Source organism: Neopelma chrysocephalum, unplaced genomic scaffold, assembly GCF_003984885.1.
Source record: "Neopelma chrysocephalum unplaced genomic scaffold, ASM398488v2 Primary Assembly neopelma1_44, whole genome shotgun sequence".
In the NCBI taxonomy this organism is placed as follows: domain Eukaryota; kingdom Metazoa; phylum Chordata; class Aves; order Passeriformes; family Pipridae; genus Neopelma; species Neopelma chrysocephalum.
This window is the reverse complement of record NW_020897703.1, coordinates 24,353,472-24,373,559: the sequence shown is the minus strand read 5'-3', so window position 1 is coordinate 24,373,559 and position 20,088 is coordinate 24,353,472. Positions and strand designations below refer to the sequence as shown.

The 20,088-nt window shown below is 44.5% G+C and overlaps 1 protein-coding gene across 2 annotated transcripts in view; it reads left to right on the top strand.

The window, feature by feature from the left end:
- Positions 1 to 111: 111 nt before the first annotated feature.
- ADCY5 (adenylate cyclase 5) overlaps positions 112 to 20,088 on the top strand; it is a 207,951-nt gene continuing 187,974 nt past the window's right edge. The window contains exons 1-2 of one of the 2 annotated variants that reach the window (XM_027679004.1): positions 1,078 to 1,168; positions 1,240 to 1,360. In XM_027679004.1, the coding sequence (XP_027534805.1) occupies positions 1,265 to 1,360 (96 nt within the window). In that variant the 5' untranslated portion in view covers positions 1,078 to 1,168; positions 1,240 to 1,264. Of the gene's footprint in view, positions 1,361 to 20,088 lie in introns of both variants that reach the window. The other variant, XM_027679003.1, reaches the window with a different exon arrangement.

Sequence of the window (20,088 nt, the reverse complement as noted above, 5' to 3'; positions counted from 1 at the left end):
GCGGGTCCCCCGCGGCGCCCCGAGCCCCTGCGGCCGCCGCCGCGCGGCTGAGGGCGAGCAGCCGTGAGCCGGGGGCGCCCCGGGCCCCGCGGTGCCAAGCGCGCTCGGCGGTGTCGAAGCGCCGGGGCCGGCGATGGCGCTGCTCTGAGCGTCCCGCCGGGGACACCCCGGCTCCGGGGACGCCCGGCTGCTCCGGAGACTTTGGGGGCGTTTGCGGGTTTTGTCTCTTTTTTTTTTTTTCTTTTTTTCCCCTAAACTTTTTTTCCCTGCTCGCTGCCTTTCGTGTTTGTTTTTTTTTTCTCGTCCCCCGCGCCTGCCCGGCGGTTGTCCCTTCGCCCGCGGCCCCGTCCCTTAGGGCATGTCCCGGTCCAACAGCGTGAGCCCCCCGGGCTTCGGCGGTCCCGCGCCCTGGGCAGGCACCGAGCAGCACCGCTCGGCCTGGGGCGAGGCGGAGGCCCGGGCCAATGGCTACTCCTACCCGCCGCCTCCCAACAGGTCCTCGGGCAAGAAGGCCTCCCGCATGTCGAGCAGGTGGAGGAGCGAGGAAGACTACGAGCCCCGTAGCCGCGGGGAGAGCGGCTGCAGGATGATGAGCTTTAGGTCCAAATCCGCCTGGCAGGAGCACGGTGACGACAGCCGACGTCACCGGTCCCGCCACCCGCCCGGCAGTGATTCCCCCGCTGCCCCCAACAATGCCAGCCCTCGACAGCTGGGGGAGCAAGGGGAGGTGCGGCCCCGCTCGGTGGAGCTGGGGCTGGAGGAGAAACGCATTAAGGCCAAGATTGATGAGCTGGAGGAAGAGGACGGGGACGAGGGGGACTCCGAGGCGGCCTTCTCCATGGGCAGTTGTTGCAGTAGCCTGCTGCAAATCTTCAGGTCCAAGAAGTTCCAGTCTGAGAAACTGGAACGCCTCTACCAGCGCTACTTCTTTCGGCTTAACCAGAGCAGCCTCACCATGCTCATGGCCGTGCTGGTGCTGGTCTGTGTGGTCATGCTGATCTTCCATGCGGCGCACGGCCACTATGAGGTATCCTACGTCGTGGTGCTCTCCCTGGCTATCCTGCTGATGGTGGTGCTGTGCATGGTGTGCAACCGCAACGACTTCCACCAGGACCACATGTGGTTGGCATGCTACTCTGTCATCCTGGTGATCCTGGCCGTGCAAGTTGTAGGAGTTCTGCTGGTGTGGCCCAGGAGCGCCTCGGAGGGCATCTGGTGGACCGTCTTCTTTATCTACAGCATCTACACACTGCTGCCCGTGCGGATGAGGGCCGCGGTCATCAGCGGGGTGGTGCTCTCTGCCATCCACTTGGCCGTCTCCCTCAAGATCAACGCAGAGGATAAGTTCCTCCTGAAACAGGTAGGCAAGCCCTGAGTGGTTTGGGTGTGCGCTCAGCATTGAAGGGCGAGGGAAGCAGTGTTGTCCGACTTCCACAGGCCTGCCTGATGCTGGAAGGCTGACAGGGCTTTCTGTTGAACCCCTTGGTTACTACTGCCAGGTGGGATGTTGTCCAATGTGGTAGCTAGCCCCTGTTATCTTGCCTTTTTCCATAGCTTTGCTGTTTTTTCATTTCTGCTAAGTTAAGGCTCTAAACATATAAGAAATGTGCCTTACTGGGTTCCCATGACAGCTGCTCCAGCACTGTCAGCCAGCCCTGCTAATGCCCTTCAGCTGTATTTAATGTAAACAGCCTTGTGCTAAGCACACCTGTGGAACGGTATCTGTGCGTGCTGCCATGTTACTGAGAAATGTGTGGAGAGTCTGGCTGTTTTTATGAGCTAGAGGTTATCCTTGTGTGTCACTCTGAGTTCGAGTCCGGGTTCCGTGTCAGCGCAGAGCTTGGGCGTCGGAAAGCATACTCCTCGCGAATGTGGGATAGGCTTCTGGTTTAGCAGGAAGGTGTTTTGCTCTAAGATGTGCTGGAAATATCTACAGTGAAGAAGCCCAGAGTCCATATACAGCCAGAAAAAAAGTATGGCAAAAGTGCAAATGCAGGTTATTATTTAGCTGTGATATCATGTTTAACTGAAGCAGATCAGTTCATGGGAACAATAAGACTATTATCGAATGTATTACAGTGCAGTTTTTAATTACCATATCTGTATAAACAACAGCAATACAAGGCACCACTCTTCTTTTCAAGCAAAGCAAGTGGCCTCGGGACTCATGTGCTTTAAGCTTTCCACACACCGAGGCAATCAGGAAACCATCGACTTAAAATGCTGAAGCTGTGAGGCAGTTGTCATCCTTTTGATGTGCAGGACTCTGCACAAGGATGAGCCTGTCACAGAGTCAGCCCTGATGCTTGGGTGAACCCAGGGATTGTTTATTCAAATCAGGTGTTTGGTAGCTTTTCAGCCCTATCACATAATACAAAATAAAGCTTTGCGTGCAGTGCCTCCCTTGAGTCTCAGTTCTGAATTGTTTTGAGTTCTACCTATGGCAGTGGCAAGAGAAGTTGTAGGGCTTAAATAAAACCTCATTAGGATGAGGTTGTCGCTGCTCTGCTGTACAAAATTGCCTAAGAAATTGCTCTTCTCCCTCCTGCCCAGTTAAGCTTGCTTGGACAGTTTCTGGCTTTGTTCTTAGTTTGTTACAGATATTTTTATAAACTGTACATGGCATATTTTTTTGTTTGCTATAAATGTCTTTTTGTGCATTTCCAGCAGAGAATACACTGTGAGTGGGACAGTTGCTGTTTTTCTGCTTGACTTGAAAAAGTTTGCTAATGGCATGAACTCTTCCCCACTGGGGCTCTGGTCCTGCAAAGCCTTGTGAGTGCTCTTGGCTTTGAAAACTGAGACTTGTCCTATTGAATTCAGTGTATTTGGAGACTGTATCCTTACATATGAAGGCAAAGCCCATCATGATTGTGGCCAGAAGACCTAGCAGTCTGTTATGAGCAGAGTTGAATTTGTAGGATCCTAATGAGTGCATAAGATATTATCATGTTATAAAGTGTTGGTAACTGTATTTTAATAGGAAGGAGCCTAAATTACAAAGGACAAATGATTGATTCTCTCAGTGGAGAATTTGGGATGATTACAGCTCCCTCCCTTTCTGAACTGCAGGGTTATTTGGAAGAGGTTGGGCTTGTGTATAAGTATGCACTTGTCAAAGGTAAAAGCATGGGCTATAGGTAATGGTGCAGTATGCACAAATCTGTGCATTGCACAGTTGCTTTCCCTTTCACACTGAAACTGGGTTTTTTCTTGCAGTTTGACAATAAACATTCAGTTAATGAGGAATGTCCTAGGAGTACTCATACTTTGTTTTCAAAGGCGGAGCGTCTCTCCACATTGCCTACTTATTTTTCCTGCTAACACCGTCTCTGTCTTGCTGTGGTCTACATTGGCGTAGCTCTGGCTGAATTCAGTGGGGTTGTACAAGGCCAAGAATCAGATTCCTTGCACGTTTGTGTATGAACATGAGCTGCTATCTCTGACTGGCTGATAGAAAAATCTGTTGTGCTGAGCACATCGCCTCACAGCTATTAACAGGCCTTCCTCACCGGGGCTGTATCTTGTTGCCGTGGAAATCGGTCGTGTTCAGCTCTGTGCCCCTAATGGCACGCAAGCCCTATTTTCCTCCTCCAAACTACCAGGGGCAAAGGCAGATGAAGAACCATATAAATCAAGAAGAGGGAGTTAAGTTGTTTTCAGTGACTTCACGCTGGCAGTCACATCAGCCTGTGTTTTGTGGAGCAGGAGTGGATGTGAATGCATTCGTGACTATGTGACCAGATGGTACTTTATACCCGGCAGTCACAGAAGAAAGGCTAGTTAGGATGTATATCCTCTTTCCTCTCTTTTCCATGACATTTTTAACTATAATACTTGAGCAAGTTCTTCTTCATGGGGCTTTTTGCTTTTAATCCTCTCCCAGTTGTTTCCGAGCCACAAGAAATCATACGCTCCTGTTATTATCCACTGACATTCAAAGCTGGGTGACTCTTGTGTAGACTCCCGAGCACTTTTATGAGGCTCAGGAGCCTGTTAAAAACTCCTCTTTCTCAAGAGAGTGAAATTCTTGGGTTTTAAGTCCCTTCTGGGAGAAAGGCAGCTTGTTGGATTCCGTTACCGAGGATGCATGGTTTTATTGTCTGAATTATCTTTTCTTACCATTACTGAACTTTCTGTCACCAAACTCTCCGGTCAAAGGCTGCGATAGTCAGACTTCATGGAAGGTTTAATGCAGTTGGCTGTTTCTGAAGCAGTAAAGTGACAGGACTAAAGGTAGTTGTGATTATTCAGTCTTAACTGAGCTGCTTTGTAAAATAATTCTTCTGGGGTTACTGGATTTGGAAAGTAGGCTCTGACTTCTGTTTGCTACCTGGCGGAGTCTGGGGTTTGTCTTTAAAAAGAGTGCCCTGAGCACCCCTATCAGGAGCAGTGGGTATATGTGGTACCTCTGTGTCTGATTGGATAGGGGCAATGATCTTGGCTTCTTGAATTGATGTTTGATTGAAAAAAAATTGCTAATTAATACAAATTATTTCATTATATTAAAAAGTTACCCAATGCTGAGGGAGGGGAATTTGCTTTACCGAGCATAGTGAATAGATGATGCTCCACCAACTACAAATCTTGATTGCTTAAAGGTGGGGGGTTTTGTGTGTTTCTGTGTTCCATTAATTCTAGAGGGACTGCTTTTGGATTTTTTTGGGGAGGTAATGACTGCATTTGCCTTTAGGTTTATGTCCTTGTGTTATCCTGGGACAGTTTGGATTACAAATGTTTTTCATTGTATAGAAGTCTGTCCGCTTCTCTTTGTAAATAAATGTATCTTTTTCAGGCCAGCCTTTTCCATGTGTTGGTTTCCGTACACTTTCAGGCTCTGAAAACACACTCAACTCCTGGATTCACATAAGAATTACTTTGCATGAGTGAGGCTTTCTAATACTTAACTGAGAAAGAAATACCCTGTTTCCCAGTAAAAACTGCCTTGCATTCACAGCAAAGATAACACAGATTTATTGTCTGTTCCGATCGGAACAAGCTGCCTGGCTGACCCATGGACTTGTACAGGCACATGGGAAGCGCTCGCAGTGTACGGGCTGCTGATGCTTAACTGAAATCATGTGAGACCAGCTGCCCTCACTGCAGATAGCCTTGAGTAAGCACTGGCATTTTTGTAAGGCTAGGGGCTAAGGGACAGGGAATTTCACAAGAGAGTTTATTGGGCTCTGAATCAGACTTAAAAAAGGATGGGGATTGTGTGTGGGAGTGGGTGGGGGACCAGGAGTAAGGGATAAGAATGCCATATATACAAACATCAAACAAACCTGTGGACTGAGGTTAGATTTACTCCTATTTTCCCATCCAAACCTCTTTTATTGTAACTTTCTGAGGTTCCTTGTTCAAGAATACATTTAAGCCTTTGTAGTTTATTAACTCAGTGCAAGTGAGTGAGTGTTAAGGTACCACGAAAAATAAATACTTTTTTTTTTTTTTTTTTTGTGGCTTGTGTCGGTAACCTCACTGAAAGAGAAACTGAAATGTACTGGTCTCTTTCCTCCCCAAATACTTCTGCAAACCTTCTGCAAAGGATCTCTGATAGCAAAGTCCTGAACAGCTGCCTCAGCACATGGCTTTTTTTTATGGCTCTCTGACTTAAGGCTCTTGATGTTGATCTCCTTCTTTTTTGACCCTTTTCTGTATGTCTCCATCATAACAACATTACATTAGTACTCCTCATCCTTCACTTCTGAGAACTGTGTATATGTTGGCTTTTCATTCTGTCAGTCCGTGTTAATGGTACATGATTGATCTGCAGCTGCATGGTGGCTCTCTTGAAAGTGCAGCATTTCAGTTTAACCATTTCTAGGAAGATGTTGCTATGAAAACATATGCAATCTCTCTTTTTCTTTTTTCTATATAAACTGTCACTTCAGCAGGGCTAAAAACAACTTCTTACTGTAACAGGGTGTCATCTTGAGTCTTGTGGATGTCTTCTAGCATCTTGTAAAGATGCTTTTTAGATGCAGTTTGAATGGCATTCAACAAGAAGTTAGTCACATAGTAGGAGAAATGGTACTGTATGTTCCACTTCAGCCTCAGCATGCTTAAGATATGTAGGTGATGACTGATTTCAAGAAGACAGATTCTCAGAAGTGTGTAAATCAAGTCACTGTATTGTGCTTTCATTGTCTTCAAGCAGACTTTATTTATCAAGGAAGAGAGATGAACTACCTGAAATGCAGATAATCTGTGTGTCGGTTTTTCTATGGTTGCGTGCTGCCTGTTTTACTTTTTTCCACCTGGAAAATAAATTTGAGTAATGTTTATTTAGGACATGATTTTTAAGGTGCTTGGCCACATGAGGCCAGGTACCATGTGCCTCAAACAGCACTTTATGCAGAGCAGGACATTGATATCAGTAGGGCTCTCATGCAATAGGAAGTGTTCCAGCACTGTTCACTATTGAAGAATCTGCCTTAGCAGCAGTTGGACCGAAGTTAGTGAAAATTGATTTGTGGTCTTTTGTTCAGGGAAAAAATGGCAACCTCAAATATTCGGTAACTGTTGCACTCATAGTTGCCTCCCTAGTGTAATTCTGTATCAGAGGTAATTAAATAAATCCCCGAGGTATTGCGTATCAATTAGTCCTTTGTAGGAATATTATCTGTATCTCTGGGGAATGCATGTGTTGCTTGGGGTTTACAAAGGCATATCTGTTTTTCTTATCTCCTAAATTACCCTATGATCCTGCCGCCTCCTAATGTCCCCCCTTGCTTTATCATCTTTCCCCCCACCATGAATTAGTTTAATATTTCACTGTAATGTTCACCGGTATCAAAAGCTGTTAGTGTGACAGTGTTAGGGTGCTGTGTGTCGAATTGTTCCATGTCTCTGGATTCTTAATTGTCTCGATAAACTGACCCATTTAACTAATTTCTCTCAGCCTCGTGGTGGTAATCACAGTCTTATAGCTGGTTTGGATCTTGGTGAATTGAAGACGAAACCTAATGGGGATGACTGAGGTGCATAACAAAAGACTTGTTCTTCTAGGCATTTTTATGACATTCTTGAAAAGGCAGAGTGTGCTGGTTCTGTTTATTTCTGGAGAGGTGAAGATAGTTTAGCAAAGTGTTGGGATTCATTGAGATGCATGAGGCAAAAGGGTAGCTTTTTGTGCCCTAATCTTACAAAGCAGTTGTTGACTTGTCCTTTAGGGTCCTGGGCTTGATGGCTTAATTTGACACCAGTGTGCCCCCTGTTCTCTGTTAGAGACCTGTCCAAGGCAGGACGTCTTATTTACACGGTCTTTTGTGATTAACCACATTCAGAAGATTTATAAACCTGACAGCAGTGGATACAAAATGCTGATTTTCCTGGTGCTAAAGGCTCCCTGGAACTGGTCGTGCCCTCCTGGAGCCTGAATTGGCTCAGTGCTTCCTAAATGCCCTTTTACTCCGAGTTCGCTGTTGTGTGGGCAGCACTGCCAAGGTCTGGGGTGGAAGAGGGCTGGGACTCAGCCCAGCTGGAATGTGAACTTTGGGCACCAGACTCTTTTCCAAGTGTATTCAATTTGCGTCTGATTAGCTAATCTTTCAGTCATGTACCATAGCTCCTTCTCTGTCTTTCAAGAAAAGTGGAACAATTGCTAACTTTTTGGCCATTGCAGTAGTTGGAATAGTTACAATCTTTTTGGAATAGCTGATTTGGTCATCATATTTTGGTACTACTGGATGTTACTCTCATTTTCTAATTGAACTAAAAAACCTTTCCTTCTGTCCTGATAGAAGATGCAATGAAAAATCTCCAGCAGCAGCTGAAAAACCAAGAGGTAAAAATTGAAATTATTTTGACAGCAGCTTCCATGAGTGTGGTAAAGTGATCCACTCTGTAGCTGGCAGTGGCTTCTGAGAACCTGTGCTTTGAAAAGCTCCTGTCTTTCTATTCTCTTTTTTTCCCCCTTCGCTTCTCTTTTTTTCCTTTCTCGTCTTTTGTTTTTCCTTCTCATCTGTCTTTACTTACTTTTTTTTTTGTTCTTTTCTCCTTTTGTTCTTTTCCCTGTTTGTTCTTTTTTTTATTGTCTCTTTTCTATCTTGTTTTTTTTTCCCCTTCTTATTTGGTTTTCCCTGTGCAGGTGGGTGCGGTTCAGAGGAAATTCCCACTTTTGTTTGGGGAGGTAGAAGACAGGGCTCCAAGTTTTGCCAGCCTTGGGCAAGCTTTGTCCTCCTGTCTGCTTTATACTGTGGGATTTACATGGCACCTTGCACAGTTAATCTGTACCCAAAAAATGTAATGTGGAGGGAGCTGGAGTGCACCAGAGTCTCCCCCGAGCTGCTACACAATTTTATGATGTGCTGCATGGGGGTATTTTTCATGGCCCAGAGCGATAGGACAGTGACAAAGTGTGTCCAAGCAATGTGAAGATTCACAGTTTTTGGGAAGTGGGTGGAGTTCCTGTATAACTGCTGTGTGACTTTTTTCATCTCCTGTGAGTCCTGTGTTTTGATGTGGGATATACTCAGTGTTAGTTCCTTCCCTCCCTCTGAAGTCTAGCCTGGTGATCTGAACTTGAGATATCTTTCATCCATGGGATGCTCTTTCTTCTTTTTGTTTTGACATTGATGATACTTTTAAAAAAATATTAATTTTTTTTTGTCTTTACCTGAGATGTATCCTACTCCTGCCAGAAACTTAATTTGATTCATTATTCTGGAGTCCTTAGGCTAGGTAAAAACCCAAGGGGAAATCTCATGTGAATGAAAAAAACACAACCCCAAAGATATTAAAAAGGATAATGTAGTTATGAGGGGGTGTGGGAAACAGACAAGAATTTTAATATTTGTCTCCTGAACTCCTAAATGTTCTCACCTTATCATAAGAAAGCTTGAAGTTTCTAGCACTTACTAAGAGCACACATAAAATGACTGCCAGGCCAAGACAAGAGTCAAAATGCTTTTTAGCCCCTGCAGCTGGACCACTCCCAATGAAACCATCTGTGATGTTTTATGATGGTGCTGAGTCTGGCCAGCTTCACCACTGGCAGGTACAGGAATGGCGTCGTTGAGCAGATCTGGGGTAGAATTTAGCATGAGATGGTCTTGTTCTGGCACTGAGAGAAATGGACTCCACATTACATTTTAAAGCTCTGCCTTCTGCGTTCAACCTTGCTCTTGAATATTCGCAAAGCTCTGTCCCATCAGGACCCTGGTAGATAGACCAGCTTGTGAACTGCTTCAGCCAGACACAGTCAGTTTTGCATCACAAAGATGATGCATTTACAAACAGTAGAAGCCCCCACAGTTTAAGAATTAATGGTGGCAGCGATGGCATCACCACAGTATTGCTTCTGGTGCCAGGCTGGCCTCACTGATGCTGAGTAGGACTTCTGTTACAGCACTCACTACAGAAAGTTTCATTGTATTGTCAGACTTTGTTCTGCAAATAAAATATCATCATGTACTTTTTTTTTCTTCATATTTTTAAGTCACTAATGCAATTGCCGTGTATCCTTACTCCCTTCCCCAGACATCAGGAACACAAATCATCTTTGTGTGTTGATGTTATCAGGACTGTCTGTAGTGTACATTGTATAGTCATCATTTGTGGCTTCTCCTACTTCATAGTAGCAGAAACAGCAGAAGAGAAGTATATTTCAAAGCATCCTCAATCCTGCCCTTATTTTGTTTATAATTCCTTTACCTAGACTGCTTCTTTTGCAGTTTGAGTGATGAATTTCCAGATGAAATATTAAACTGCCTTTTCTTTTCATGAAAAGTTTTACACACCCATGTAATACCCATCAAATTTTTTACTGTGAATTGGGTCTTTGTGGTACTGCTGTGCTTGGCTATCATCCTCTCTTTTCCTGGGAAACCTTGCTTTTAAGAGGTTGAGTTTTGGGAATTAAAGCTGCTCTACAAATTTAACATGCACATTCCACTAGTATCAGAGTGCATCTTTGCAGACAGTAAACAAAGGACTGTGCTGATACAACAGAGAAGGAATAGAAATAAAGGTTTGTGTTTTCTTTTCTTTCCCCCCCAGACATTAGAAGTTGATCTCTCAAAGCGGCAACTTACACAAACTGTTTATTCTTCAAATATGTTTGCAGCTTGTATAAGACATTCTGTCTCACTTCATAGTCAAAAGAAAAGGCTGTGACATTGCTTACAAGAATCTGTCATAAAACGTTGCTGATGCAAACAGTTCCCTGGCTGTGTTTTCCCTTCCAGAAAAAGCCATGGCTCCTTCCCTAAATTCTCTGTACTAGGCTAAGTGCTACAAGCACTGGTCTCTGTGTCCCTCTGACTCTGAAAACTGAATTCTTAGAGCTAGCAATGTGGTAAGGGACTACTCAAATCAGTATTTCTAAAAACAGTAGTTTGCTGGTCAGCCTACAGATGACAGAGCTACTCAGACATGCTTGCTGAGTGATGAACTCTTTCTGTTTGCTGTAAGCTACCCAACAGCAGCTTTGTGTGTGTATTCTTGCTTAACATGTGGGTATTTATACACAGAGTTGCACAAACAGGATGACCAAGGGATGTGTTATTAATGAAGATGTTTCCCTTTGAATGGGATTTCTTTTTTTTCAGGCAGGTGGTTACTAGTAATCTCATAGAGGAAAGGAAGAAATGCTCTGTGGTTCTAAGGAAAGAGGATGCTCTGCAGTGTGGTGGGAAAATGTGTAATTACAATGTCAGTGTCACTCATGCTAAAAGCTAAATGCAGTCTCTAAAACCGTTGAACATGAAGTAGGTTTCTAGTGTGGGAACTGCTATTGTGGTGTTAACTATCTAGGTCTTAAGGCCAGGAAGGACCATCGAGCTCATTTAATGGTACTCACTGAACAATTCTTCTGTTCAGATGGTATGGAATAAAAAAAAAGTTTAAATGCTGAATTGTACAGTATTTTTCAGTTGAAAAAACAATCTGCAGTGATCTATGAACTGAAGGTGAACTGAAACAATACTTTTTTTCCTCTCTTCTTTTAGTAAGACAGGATTATAACACTCTGTGATGGAACATATTTAGGGTATTTCTCTACTTAAGTTGGTGGCATCTACTTAAAACATAACACAGGTGGATGTGTTATTTGTGAAAGGGTTCTGACATCATGCCGGGATTTTGTACTGGGTAATTTCTGTTCTTGCCTTCTTAATTGATATTGAATATGGCTTTTTTTTTTTTGCTCCATTTCTGTTCTGGGCTTTTTAGCAGTACACCACCAAATAGCTGCTGTGCATATGTGGGTTTACTATAATATCTGAGAAATTTGCAAGGCTGTTCACAAGCCAGAAAAATGAGGGAACAGAGTTTAGGCTTGTGTCTTCTTCATTGTATTGGTGTCCCGGAGCAAATGTGACTCCCCTAGTATGACAGATATACTGATAACTTTTGAAAGGTACAAAGCCAGAGATGGAAGGGTTGAAGGATACTTCCAGAGGTCAGCTACACCATCCCACTGCACCAAGACAAGACCAAGTCAGCCTAAACCATTTGTGGCAGGTACTAATCAGAGATTCATCTGAAAAAAAATTTCCTTTATATATGTGCTCTCAGAGGTCACAAAGGTATTGATGTGTTCTCTCATTTGTTTGTTTTGTTGGTGTTTTGGTGGTTTTTTTTTTAAGCAAACAAGCAAGCACAGCCTGGGGTAGGAGCAGATAGTACAGAGGAGCTGTCCATGACTAGAGTTTTCTGGCTACTCCTAGCTGAAACTGGTGCTTAGTTTCCTTGTTTCACCTGGCTTTAGTTCGCACCCCACACAAAGTCTGCCTTCTCTATTGTCACAAACAGTAAGTTTGAATGACATCTGGCACAGCTGGGTCTCATCCCTGGGTGAGGCCTTCCTGAAAGCACTGCAGTACAAGCAAGAAGCTTGAAGGTTACATGTCCTTTCACAGCTAACTTCCCTTTTGGTGCCCACTCCTTCTCAGCTGTTAGGATGGCTGTACTTAGCTCTTAGCACTCCAGGACTGCTTCAGGGACTCTTAAAAGTGTCTGCATTTTGCAGCAGTGGTCAAAATTACTGTGAAAAAATACTTAAGGAAGTATTTCCTGCAAATATTTTCATCTCTCATTAGAGAAAGTTAGGAGACTGCAATTTTGTTTTTGTTTGTTTTCCTTCTTCCCTAATGTTGGTAATGAGAATCTGGCTGTTTCATGACACTGAAGGTTTGTCCAAGTAATGATGTTTAGGAAAGGTAACACCAGGTAGATTAGTTAAACCACAATATAGAGCCCACTATACAGAAATTATAGTCCACTGCTGAAACCACCTTACTTGTCTATTTTAGATGTAAATGGACCAAGTTAATTTAATTCACTTCCAGAGGGAATGCAAACTAAATAAAGTCCCGCTTGTTAAGAGAAGTGTTCTCACAGGTTTAAATAATTTTCTTCAATTTATTTTGATGAACTTTTCTGAACAGAGCAATCTTTACTGTAATATCTCCAGGGTAAGACTGTAGCTTATGTAAGTCAGGAGTACTTTTTATTATTAACTTAGTGTACTGCCCTTATATGCCATTTTCTGTTAGAATTGATAGTGCTGCCCTCTGTGCTACATGCTGTCTCCCTTGGCAAGGGCTGGGGCCAGTTGTGATAGGGACAGAATCAAGAGAGGAGCTTATCTGTCATGTTTAGCCAGCCCTTGGCCCCATTTTCAAACTACTTTTCAGGAGCCTGGTCATGAGTGTCTCCTTGATGTGCCTGTTTCTGTGTGAGGGGTGCTGCTCACAACTCATCCCTCACAGAGAAATGATCTGCTGTCAGAGCATGGCCTCTTGCTTGGGGCTGAGACCAAACCTTTCCATTGCAAATTCCTTAGCAGCTGTGACTGGAACTGTATGTCTGGGATCCCAGGTTGTTAAACACTGAGGTGGCAGGTGATGCTCTTCCGTGTCTTTCCCGGGAGAAGCTCCTTTGGTTTCTAGCAGCTCTCCTTCTGTTTAATCCATTTGCAATACTCCATACGCTATTCAGTCGGTGCCTTGCTGCAGCATGAGCATATCTTCTGCATGTCAGACTTCATGGGGAGATGCTGTGACAGCTCCCTGCCTGCCAAACCTCCTGCTGAAGGTTATTGGAGAAATATTGTGCTCCCTTCAAATGGGTGGCATTGTAACATTGGCTTGCTGGTGGAAACAGCATTTGGGTCCGGGCTGAGTGAAAGTGTTGATTTTCTTTCAGTAAAAGGGGAAAAAAAGTTGAAGAGTGCCCTCTGCACAAACAGTAGCCTTAGGCAGAGATGCAGTTTCCTGGGCTGAGTTAACTAACTTCTGAATCTTAATGGCCACAATACTTCCTCCCACTGCTATTCCCTGTCCCAGCTAGATCTAAAAGGAATCTTACCTGTGTTCAAACCATACCCTAAATCATTGTTGCTTTGTCTAGTTTCTATTTAGCACCACAAGAAATGAGTTGGCATCTAAATGCTTTCTGCCTATCACTAAAAATACCTTTTTCCCTCTGGCTGCTTGCAAAACGCCTTTAACTCCCCTCAGGGCTTTTCTGTATGAAGGGACAGCTGGTATAGAACAATAGTGACTGATTTACACTGATCAATCCTCACATTACTGAAAGGCATCTGTCTTGTACTAGGCACCCTGCAGTGCATAAGAGATGCTGGTGGAAGATGTGTCTGCAGTGTCTCCTCTCTCCCCAGCCTTACTCCTCTGTAGGTTCTGGGGAAAAAAACAACTGGGAAGAAATACTGTAAAAAAAAAATTAATAGTGAGAGGTGCATTTTCCTCTTCTTCACTTACGTGGTAATGGAACGTTGAGGCTCTGGTTTTCCAGAGTTTTGGTTGTGTGTGCTTTAGCAGCATTTCCTACCAGTCAAACTCAGGAACTGAAATGTTTTTTTGCAGCCCAACTCAACTAAAGTTAGTTTAGTCCATCTGTTTGGACCAGGGTAGTTTGGGAGGTGCACATGCACACCTGAGTGGGCAGATCAGAGGGGTGGTAACACCTAGTGAGGAAAAAAGGAGCTTGGAGCAAATGCAACTGGAGGATGTTAAGGACATGTTAACATTCTCATAGGGATATATGCTGCTCTCAGACTTTGCTGGAGGGAAGGGCATAAAACCCTTTTTTGTGGAATTACAGAATGATTGGGTCAGAAGGGACCTTAAAGATCATCTAATTCCAACACCTCTGCTGTGGACAGGGATACTTTCCACTAGACCAGATTACTCAGATCCCCATCCATCCTGGCCTTGAACACTTCCAGGGATGGGGCATCCACAACTTCTGTGGGCTACCTGTTTCACTGTCTCACCATTCTATTTTTCCAGGAAACCCTTAACAAAACAGGAGAGAGGATGGCCAAGCATGATCTTTCCACCTGCTGCAGTCTACCCTTCCTCTGCTTTTTCCTTGCTTTCACCTCTTCAGTGATGTAAACAGCCACAGGAGAAGGCCCCAGGCAGTGCAGTTCTGTGTTGCTGCCACTGGTGTTTATTTTTCTGGTTTACTTTACCTGTGCAGTTAACTAGGATGAGCCCTGGCAGCCATCAGCTTTCACTGACAGCAATCAGATAGTGTTGCTTACTGACAAAAGACAGTTGTATAAGGTGGCTGAAGGTTAAATCTCCATTGCCCTGTGCTCCACAGTGACAGCAGGGATCAGGTTGTCTCAGTGGCTGTTACTTTCTCTTGCCTTGGTAAGAAGCTCCAAACTTTGTTAATGTTTTGAATGTCTCTGGCAGTTTGGTTAGAGTTTCCTTTTTGTTCTCTAAATAAACTGCAGTGGGTAACTTTATTAAAAAAACCCCCAATACTGCACTGACTCCCTCCATTATTTTTTTTTTGGTACAAGTGGAATGTGTGGTGAGAACATGATCCAACAAGTGTTACTTTGGAAGACTTGCCTACTGCATGGGATTCAAGTAGTGCCTGCTCCCTTGCACTTCATGTGAGGGCAATTAGCGCACGTGCATGGCAATTAGTGCTGCAAATGAAGTCGACACGGGTGTATTCTGCCTCTTTAATGGCTTGCTTTCCTCCTCTGCCAAAAGAGCAACCAAGCAGTCTCAAAGGAACCTGCTGCCTTCTGATATTTAATTTGCTTTAGGCTTACCTTGGCATCCTGCCTCTTTCTTCTGCTGCCTGGCCTGGCCCACCTGCCTGTTCTCTCCCAGCGCTGCAAGGAAATGATACCTATTTCTAGAAAATCAGGCCATGACTTGCCCGACGTGCTGCACTTGGGCCTTGCAGACATCCAGCATCATCTCTCCCTGATGTGCTTTGTCACTCCTGGTTCTTGACCTCTTTTCAGCAGAACATTGGGGTGGTTTCTGATGAACTGCACTGCAAGTGGCCTCACCTGACAAAGGAACATGCTGGTGGAAAACTGCAGACCAATTGTCCTGTTATCCATCTTCTTGAACTAGATATCACAGTGATGGGGGCCTTAAAATATCTGTGATATGCAGTGTTTATTTGTGACCAACGATGACTCTCTGGAGTGTGTATGTGCTGGAGTATAATGGTGTGTCTATAAACTACATATATGTGGAGTATGATTCTTAATCAAAATGTTAACTATTCCAAAAGATTTTTAAAATGAGACTGAATGGGAAAGGTCTGGCAAAAAACTTTCAGCAGAATACTCAGTCATTACAGGAAAAGTAAGGGATTAAAATCCTACAAGAGACCTACAAGTCACTGACAGTAGGTGGAGGCCATGGAAAGGTAGATGGGCCATGTTAAATCGATAATGAAGTTTTGGTGCAGGCCTCCTTGTATTGCTTTCTTCATTGTAGCAGAGCACCTTGCACCATAGATCACCCATCTAGGTTTGTTTTTTAAATACATGACAAGTTATATTTTTACAGTGTCTTTTAATAGGAAGCTGGTAGTTTATGATTTATATTTTGAGATGTAACCTATTTTTTTCCCCCAGAAGCTGGACAGAAATGCTCTGGATGGGAGTATGGAGTAACCAGCTTTACTCTAGTAGAGTGGATGCTGTAGGCAAGAAAAAGTTCAGCGTTAGTCCCTGTAAAATTCTTAGAGAACTCTTCCACTGGGGATGACACACTGGGTTAATGGTGTTACTTTGGGAGCCTTTTTTATGCACCACTGATTACTGAGACAGTTCAAATGTGGGTCAATTTTTCTTTCTTTTTAAGTAGAGTTTGCTCAGACATGCAAGCTGTTGCTTTTTAGAAAATGTGGGTCAAGTGCTGTTTTGCCGAGGAAATTGGGAGGTTATTTACTTAGCTGGCATTAATACTCAAGTGCTTCCTAACTTTCTTGTACTGAGGTCCTATGCTGTTATGCTGATGTTTCTGTGATAGAAGTGTGCATTGAGCCATGGTTTCGTGTCATCAGGACCACTGACTTGTGTGATTTACAAAGGTGGATGGAGTTCACCAGAGGTGTGCAAGCCCCATTATTGTGGCTGCCTTCAAAACTGGGTTCAAACTTCATGAAAAACAGCTGCCATAGGAGTGCTTGGTGACTTTTGGGAGGAGCTGGGGCAGACAGACAGAAACTGTGTGTGGACAGGACTGCATATCCCTACTCATGAAGTAATGAACATATGGAACAGACCGTGGTTGAGGAGGTCTTGGGGGATAGAATATTAACTGCAGTGAAAACAATCCTGGAGGAGCACATTTATCTGTGCTGGTACTTTGCGCATGTGTCATCACAGAATTTTCAAAGAAGGCCTTAAACAAAACATCTTTATGGAAGAACAAAACAGCATTGTCAGCAGTGGCCAAGGAAGCTGTGCTGGCACCTCTTTCTGTAACTGTGCTCCAAACTGGTTCGAGTTCTGGGGCTGTCCTGAGGCTGTTGCCTGCACAGCTGCATGTTGGCATCTGCCTTGGAGGGTTTTGTGATAATGTGGTACAGAAAACGGTGGCTGAGCTTTGTTTTAACTTAGCTACTTTTTTAAAATCAACTTTTTTTTTCCCCAGACTAGCATAACTTGTCCTAAAGGAACAGTGTATGGAATAGTGCGATTTTTTTTTTTTTTTTTCAAGCAGCTGCGTTCACGAGCACTCGCTTGCTTTGAGTCAGGGAGGCTGTGTTCTAGCCCTCTGCAGTGATTGTGTGTCTGATCCGAGGTTTTGGTTTTTTGATCAGCCTCAATAGCCAGCAGAGTCCCTCTCCGTGCCGAGCTGTTTGAGAAGCATGACGAAGACAGCGATCTGATCCTCCTGGATGAGCATCACAGAATTCGTGTGTCTTGATCGTGGTAGGGTCATGGTGCCGGAATTCGTGGGGTTTGGTGTGTTGTGCAGCATTTCATAGCTGTCACAGTGAACCTATGGGACAGCTGGCTTGACCCATCTACCTAGCAGGACAAAAGGAATTATTGTAGCTTCCCAAGGTCCTCGGCTTTCCAGCATCATGAGGGAGGGAGGAAAGGTCTGAGGAAGGAGTAGAAGCTTCTTCCTACATCCTCTTGAATTTGTTAAATTGTGAAACAAAGTTTCCAAAGCCACTCTTTCCTGTAGTGCCTAAGTTCTCAACATGGGGCGCCTCGGGCATCTGAAAGCTCCCATGAGGGTCTTGTGAATTTAGACATCTAAAATCTCCCTGAAGAGAATTTTTCATTGACTAAACAGTGTGACTTGCCTCCTCTTGCCTCTGGCCACTTCTACAGCATAACTAATAATCTTGTGGGCTTCTGTATTTCCTACTGTTCAGTCCAACTTCTGGATGTAGGTACACTTGAAGAAGTGAGATATATGGGATGGTGGAATTAGGTTTGTGGGACCCTGGGAGGGGTCAAACTGAAAATGGGATGCGGAGGAGAGTGTGTAAGGAGGCAGTAAGCACGTGCGTAAGATGGAGGAGGCTTGTGGGCTTATGAGTATGGCCAGTCTTCGCGAACGAAGATTTTGGGAAAGGTCTTTTACCTTTCCAGCCTGCGCAATGGATTTTTTAGGTGAGACACAGCATGCGCTGTACTGAGCCCACCCTTTAATCCTGAAGTTCATCTGCCGGGGCCGAGCGAGCTTGGACAATGGCAGTGAGGTCCTCAGGATGTAGGTTTGTTTAGAGTGACCTTTTCATAGATGGATGCCCTTACAGGGCTGACGAGCTCCATCTGCCCTGGGGAGTGTCCCTGACCGGGAATTGAACTCGGGCCATGGCAGTGAGAGCGACGCATCCTAACCACTAGACCACCAGGGGTGTGGAGGTGGTAAGGGCAGCAGACTGAGAGAAACCAGGGCAATCAGTAGGATGGTGTATGGAGCTGAGGAGAGGCAGCTGTGAGACATCACTTGGAGTTGTTATTTTCAGAGTAAACTTGTCTCTGTTCTTTTGAAAGCAAGGACCAGTGTTGTTATATGGACCAGATCAATAAATTTTTAAATTTTCTTCTCTCCCTTGAACAAAGGAAAACATTAGAAAGAAGTTGCAATTAAAATGAATTGTCAAGTGTTATCTCGTGCCTGCTGAGAAAAAATCTCATGAGCTGGCTGAATTAGCAGTCTGATAATGTGCTGGGTAGGATGCAGGGAAGCACAGAGCCTTGGCTGTGGCACCAAAATGGGCCAAGTATGCCCAAGACCTGCTGCTGCCTTGGAGGGGGGCTACAGTTATATGGCAACAGGCCGAGTGTGTAATGATTGCTCAAAATTGTCTGAAGGAGTTTTCAAAGAAGAGGGTGAAGGGAAGAGAGGACAAGGTGCTGGATGGGAGAAACAAACAGAGACTGGTACTCTGAAGATGAGACTCAGAATGTCTTGCCACAGATCTTAGACTGGGACTAACAGTTACAGAATTTTCCTGGCATGCACGTGCTTGTCCTTTTTTCACGTGTGATTTCTCCATAACAATCATCTCTCAGCTGGGACTGACAATGGAAAAATTGTAGGAAACTTTCACTAAACAACTTGGTGGCAAGGCTACCTCCTGTTTTGAGCTTTTCTGTTTTAAAGGAACCATCTGCTGTATAACTATAAACACAGCAGACCACTAGCAAGCTTAATCATCCAAGGGTCAGTATCCATCTAACGCAATCTGCTGGCAGGCTCCTGTGCCCTGTCTTTGTGTTGCTGCCACCACCTCTTCTTCCAGGCTTCAAGCCTCTGGAATTGGGCAAAGTTAACTTTGCAGATCAGAAGCTTCCCACAGTGTGGTGACAATGCCCTCCTGCACATGCCAAATTACTGGGAGCAGGCAGACCCATAAATATGTGAAGCTGGTGTCTCACTTCAGCTGCAGTCACGCTGTATGTTAGTGTGGCTCTGTGAGTGAGTCAGGCTCAACAACTAGCAGATGTATTTCAGTTTCTCTTTGCAGGATGTTTTATAGCGTCCACTCATGTCAGGAAACCTTCAGCAGGCGAAGCAGAGCACTCTGCAGAATCCTTTTCCGTCCGCGTGCCTTGCTCAGTGACATAGGTCAGCAGTTATGTCAAAAGTGTTACTTGGGGGGGATTGGATCCTGTGTTAAAGCAAATCCTGACTGTGGGGTCTTGTGGCTTTGCAAAGGGTAGGCTTCACACAGTTTTCTTCTCATGCTTTTATTGAAGTCGTGTTTTACCTATTGAAGCTTCTTCCAGAAGGAAGAGGTGGAGGCTGCCAGGGCTAGATGGAGGGAAAGCAAGAGATGCTGAGGATGAAGGAGTGTCAACTTAATTCGTTAAGATAGGGAACTCTGAGGGGGTATGTTGGAGGAATTATTGGTAGGGAATGTGCTGTACCAGATGAGATTTCTCCTCAGCAGAAGAGACATCTTCTGGCCTGATTTAATGCACACTATGCACCTGCCTCGCCTGGCACAGCCACCAAAACAAGCGTTTGCTGTGGCAGTACAAGTATTTTTGTGGCATGTGGAGACCCAAATCTGCAAACTGGCTGGATTTGAAATTACCTGAGGAAAGGGGAGAAGGATAGTTTTAAATGATACAGGGGAGGGCAGGACACATAACATGCTTTTTAGTGCCTGTACGTGTGAAATTGTGGATGTGTTCAATAGGAGTGAAACTGGCCAGAGCACAGCTCTTGAGGTGGTTATTTATGGTTTAATGCATCTTATGGCTGGGATCTGACCTGGACTGCATCAGAATAAAAAAGGAGAAGGCAGTTAACACTTCCACTGTTAGAAGACAGGCCAGACCATAGGGCTTGAGAAGGCCCAAGTCCTGCTGCTTGT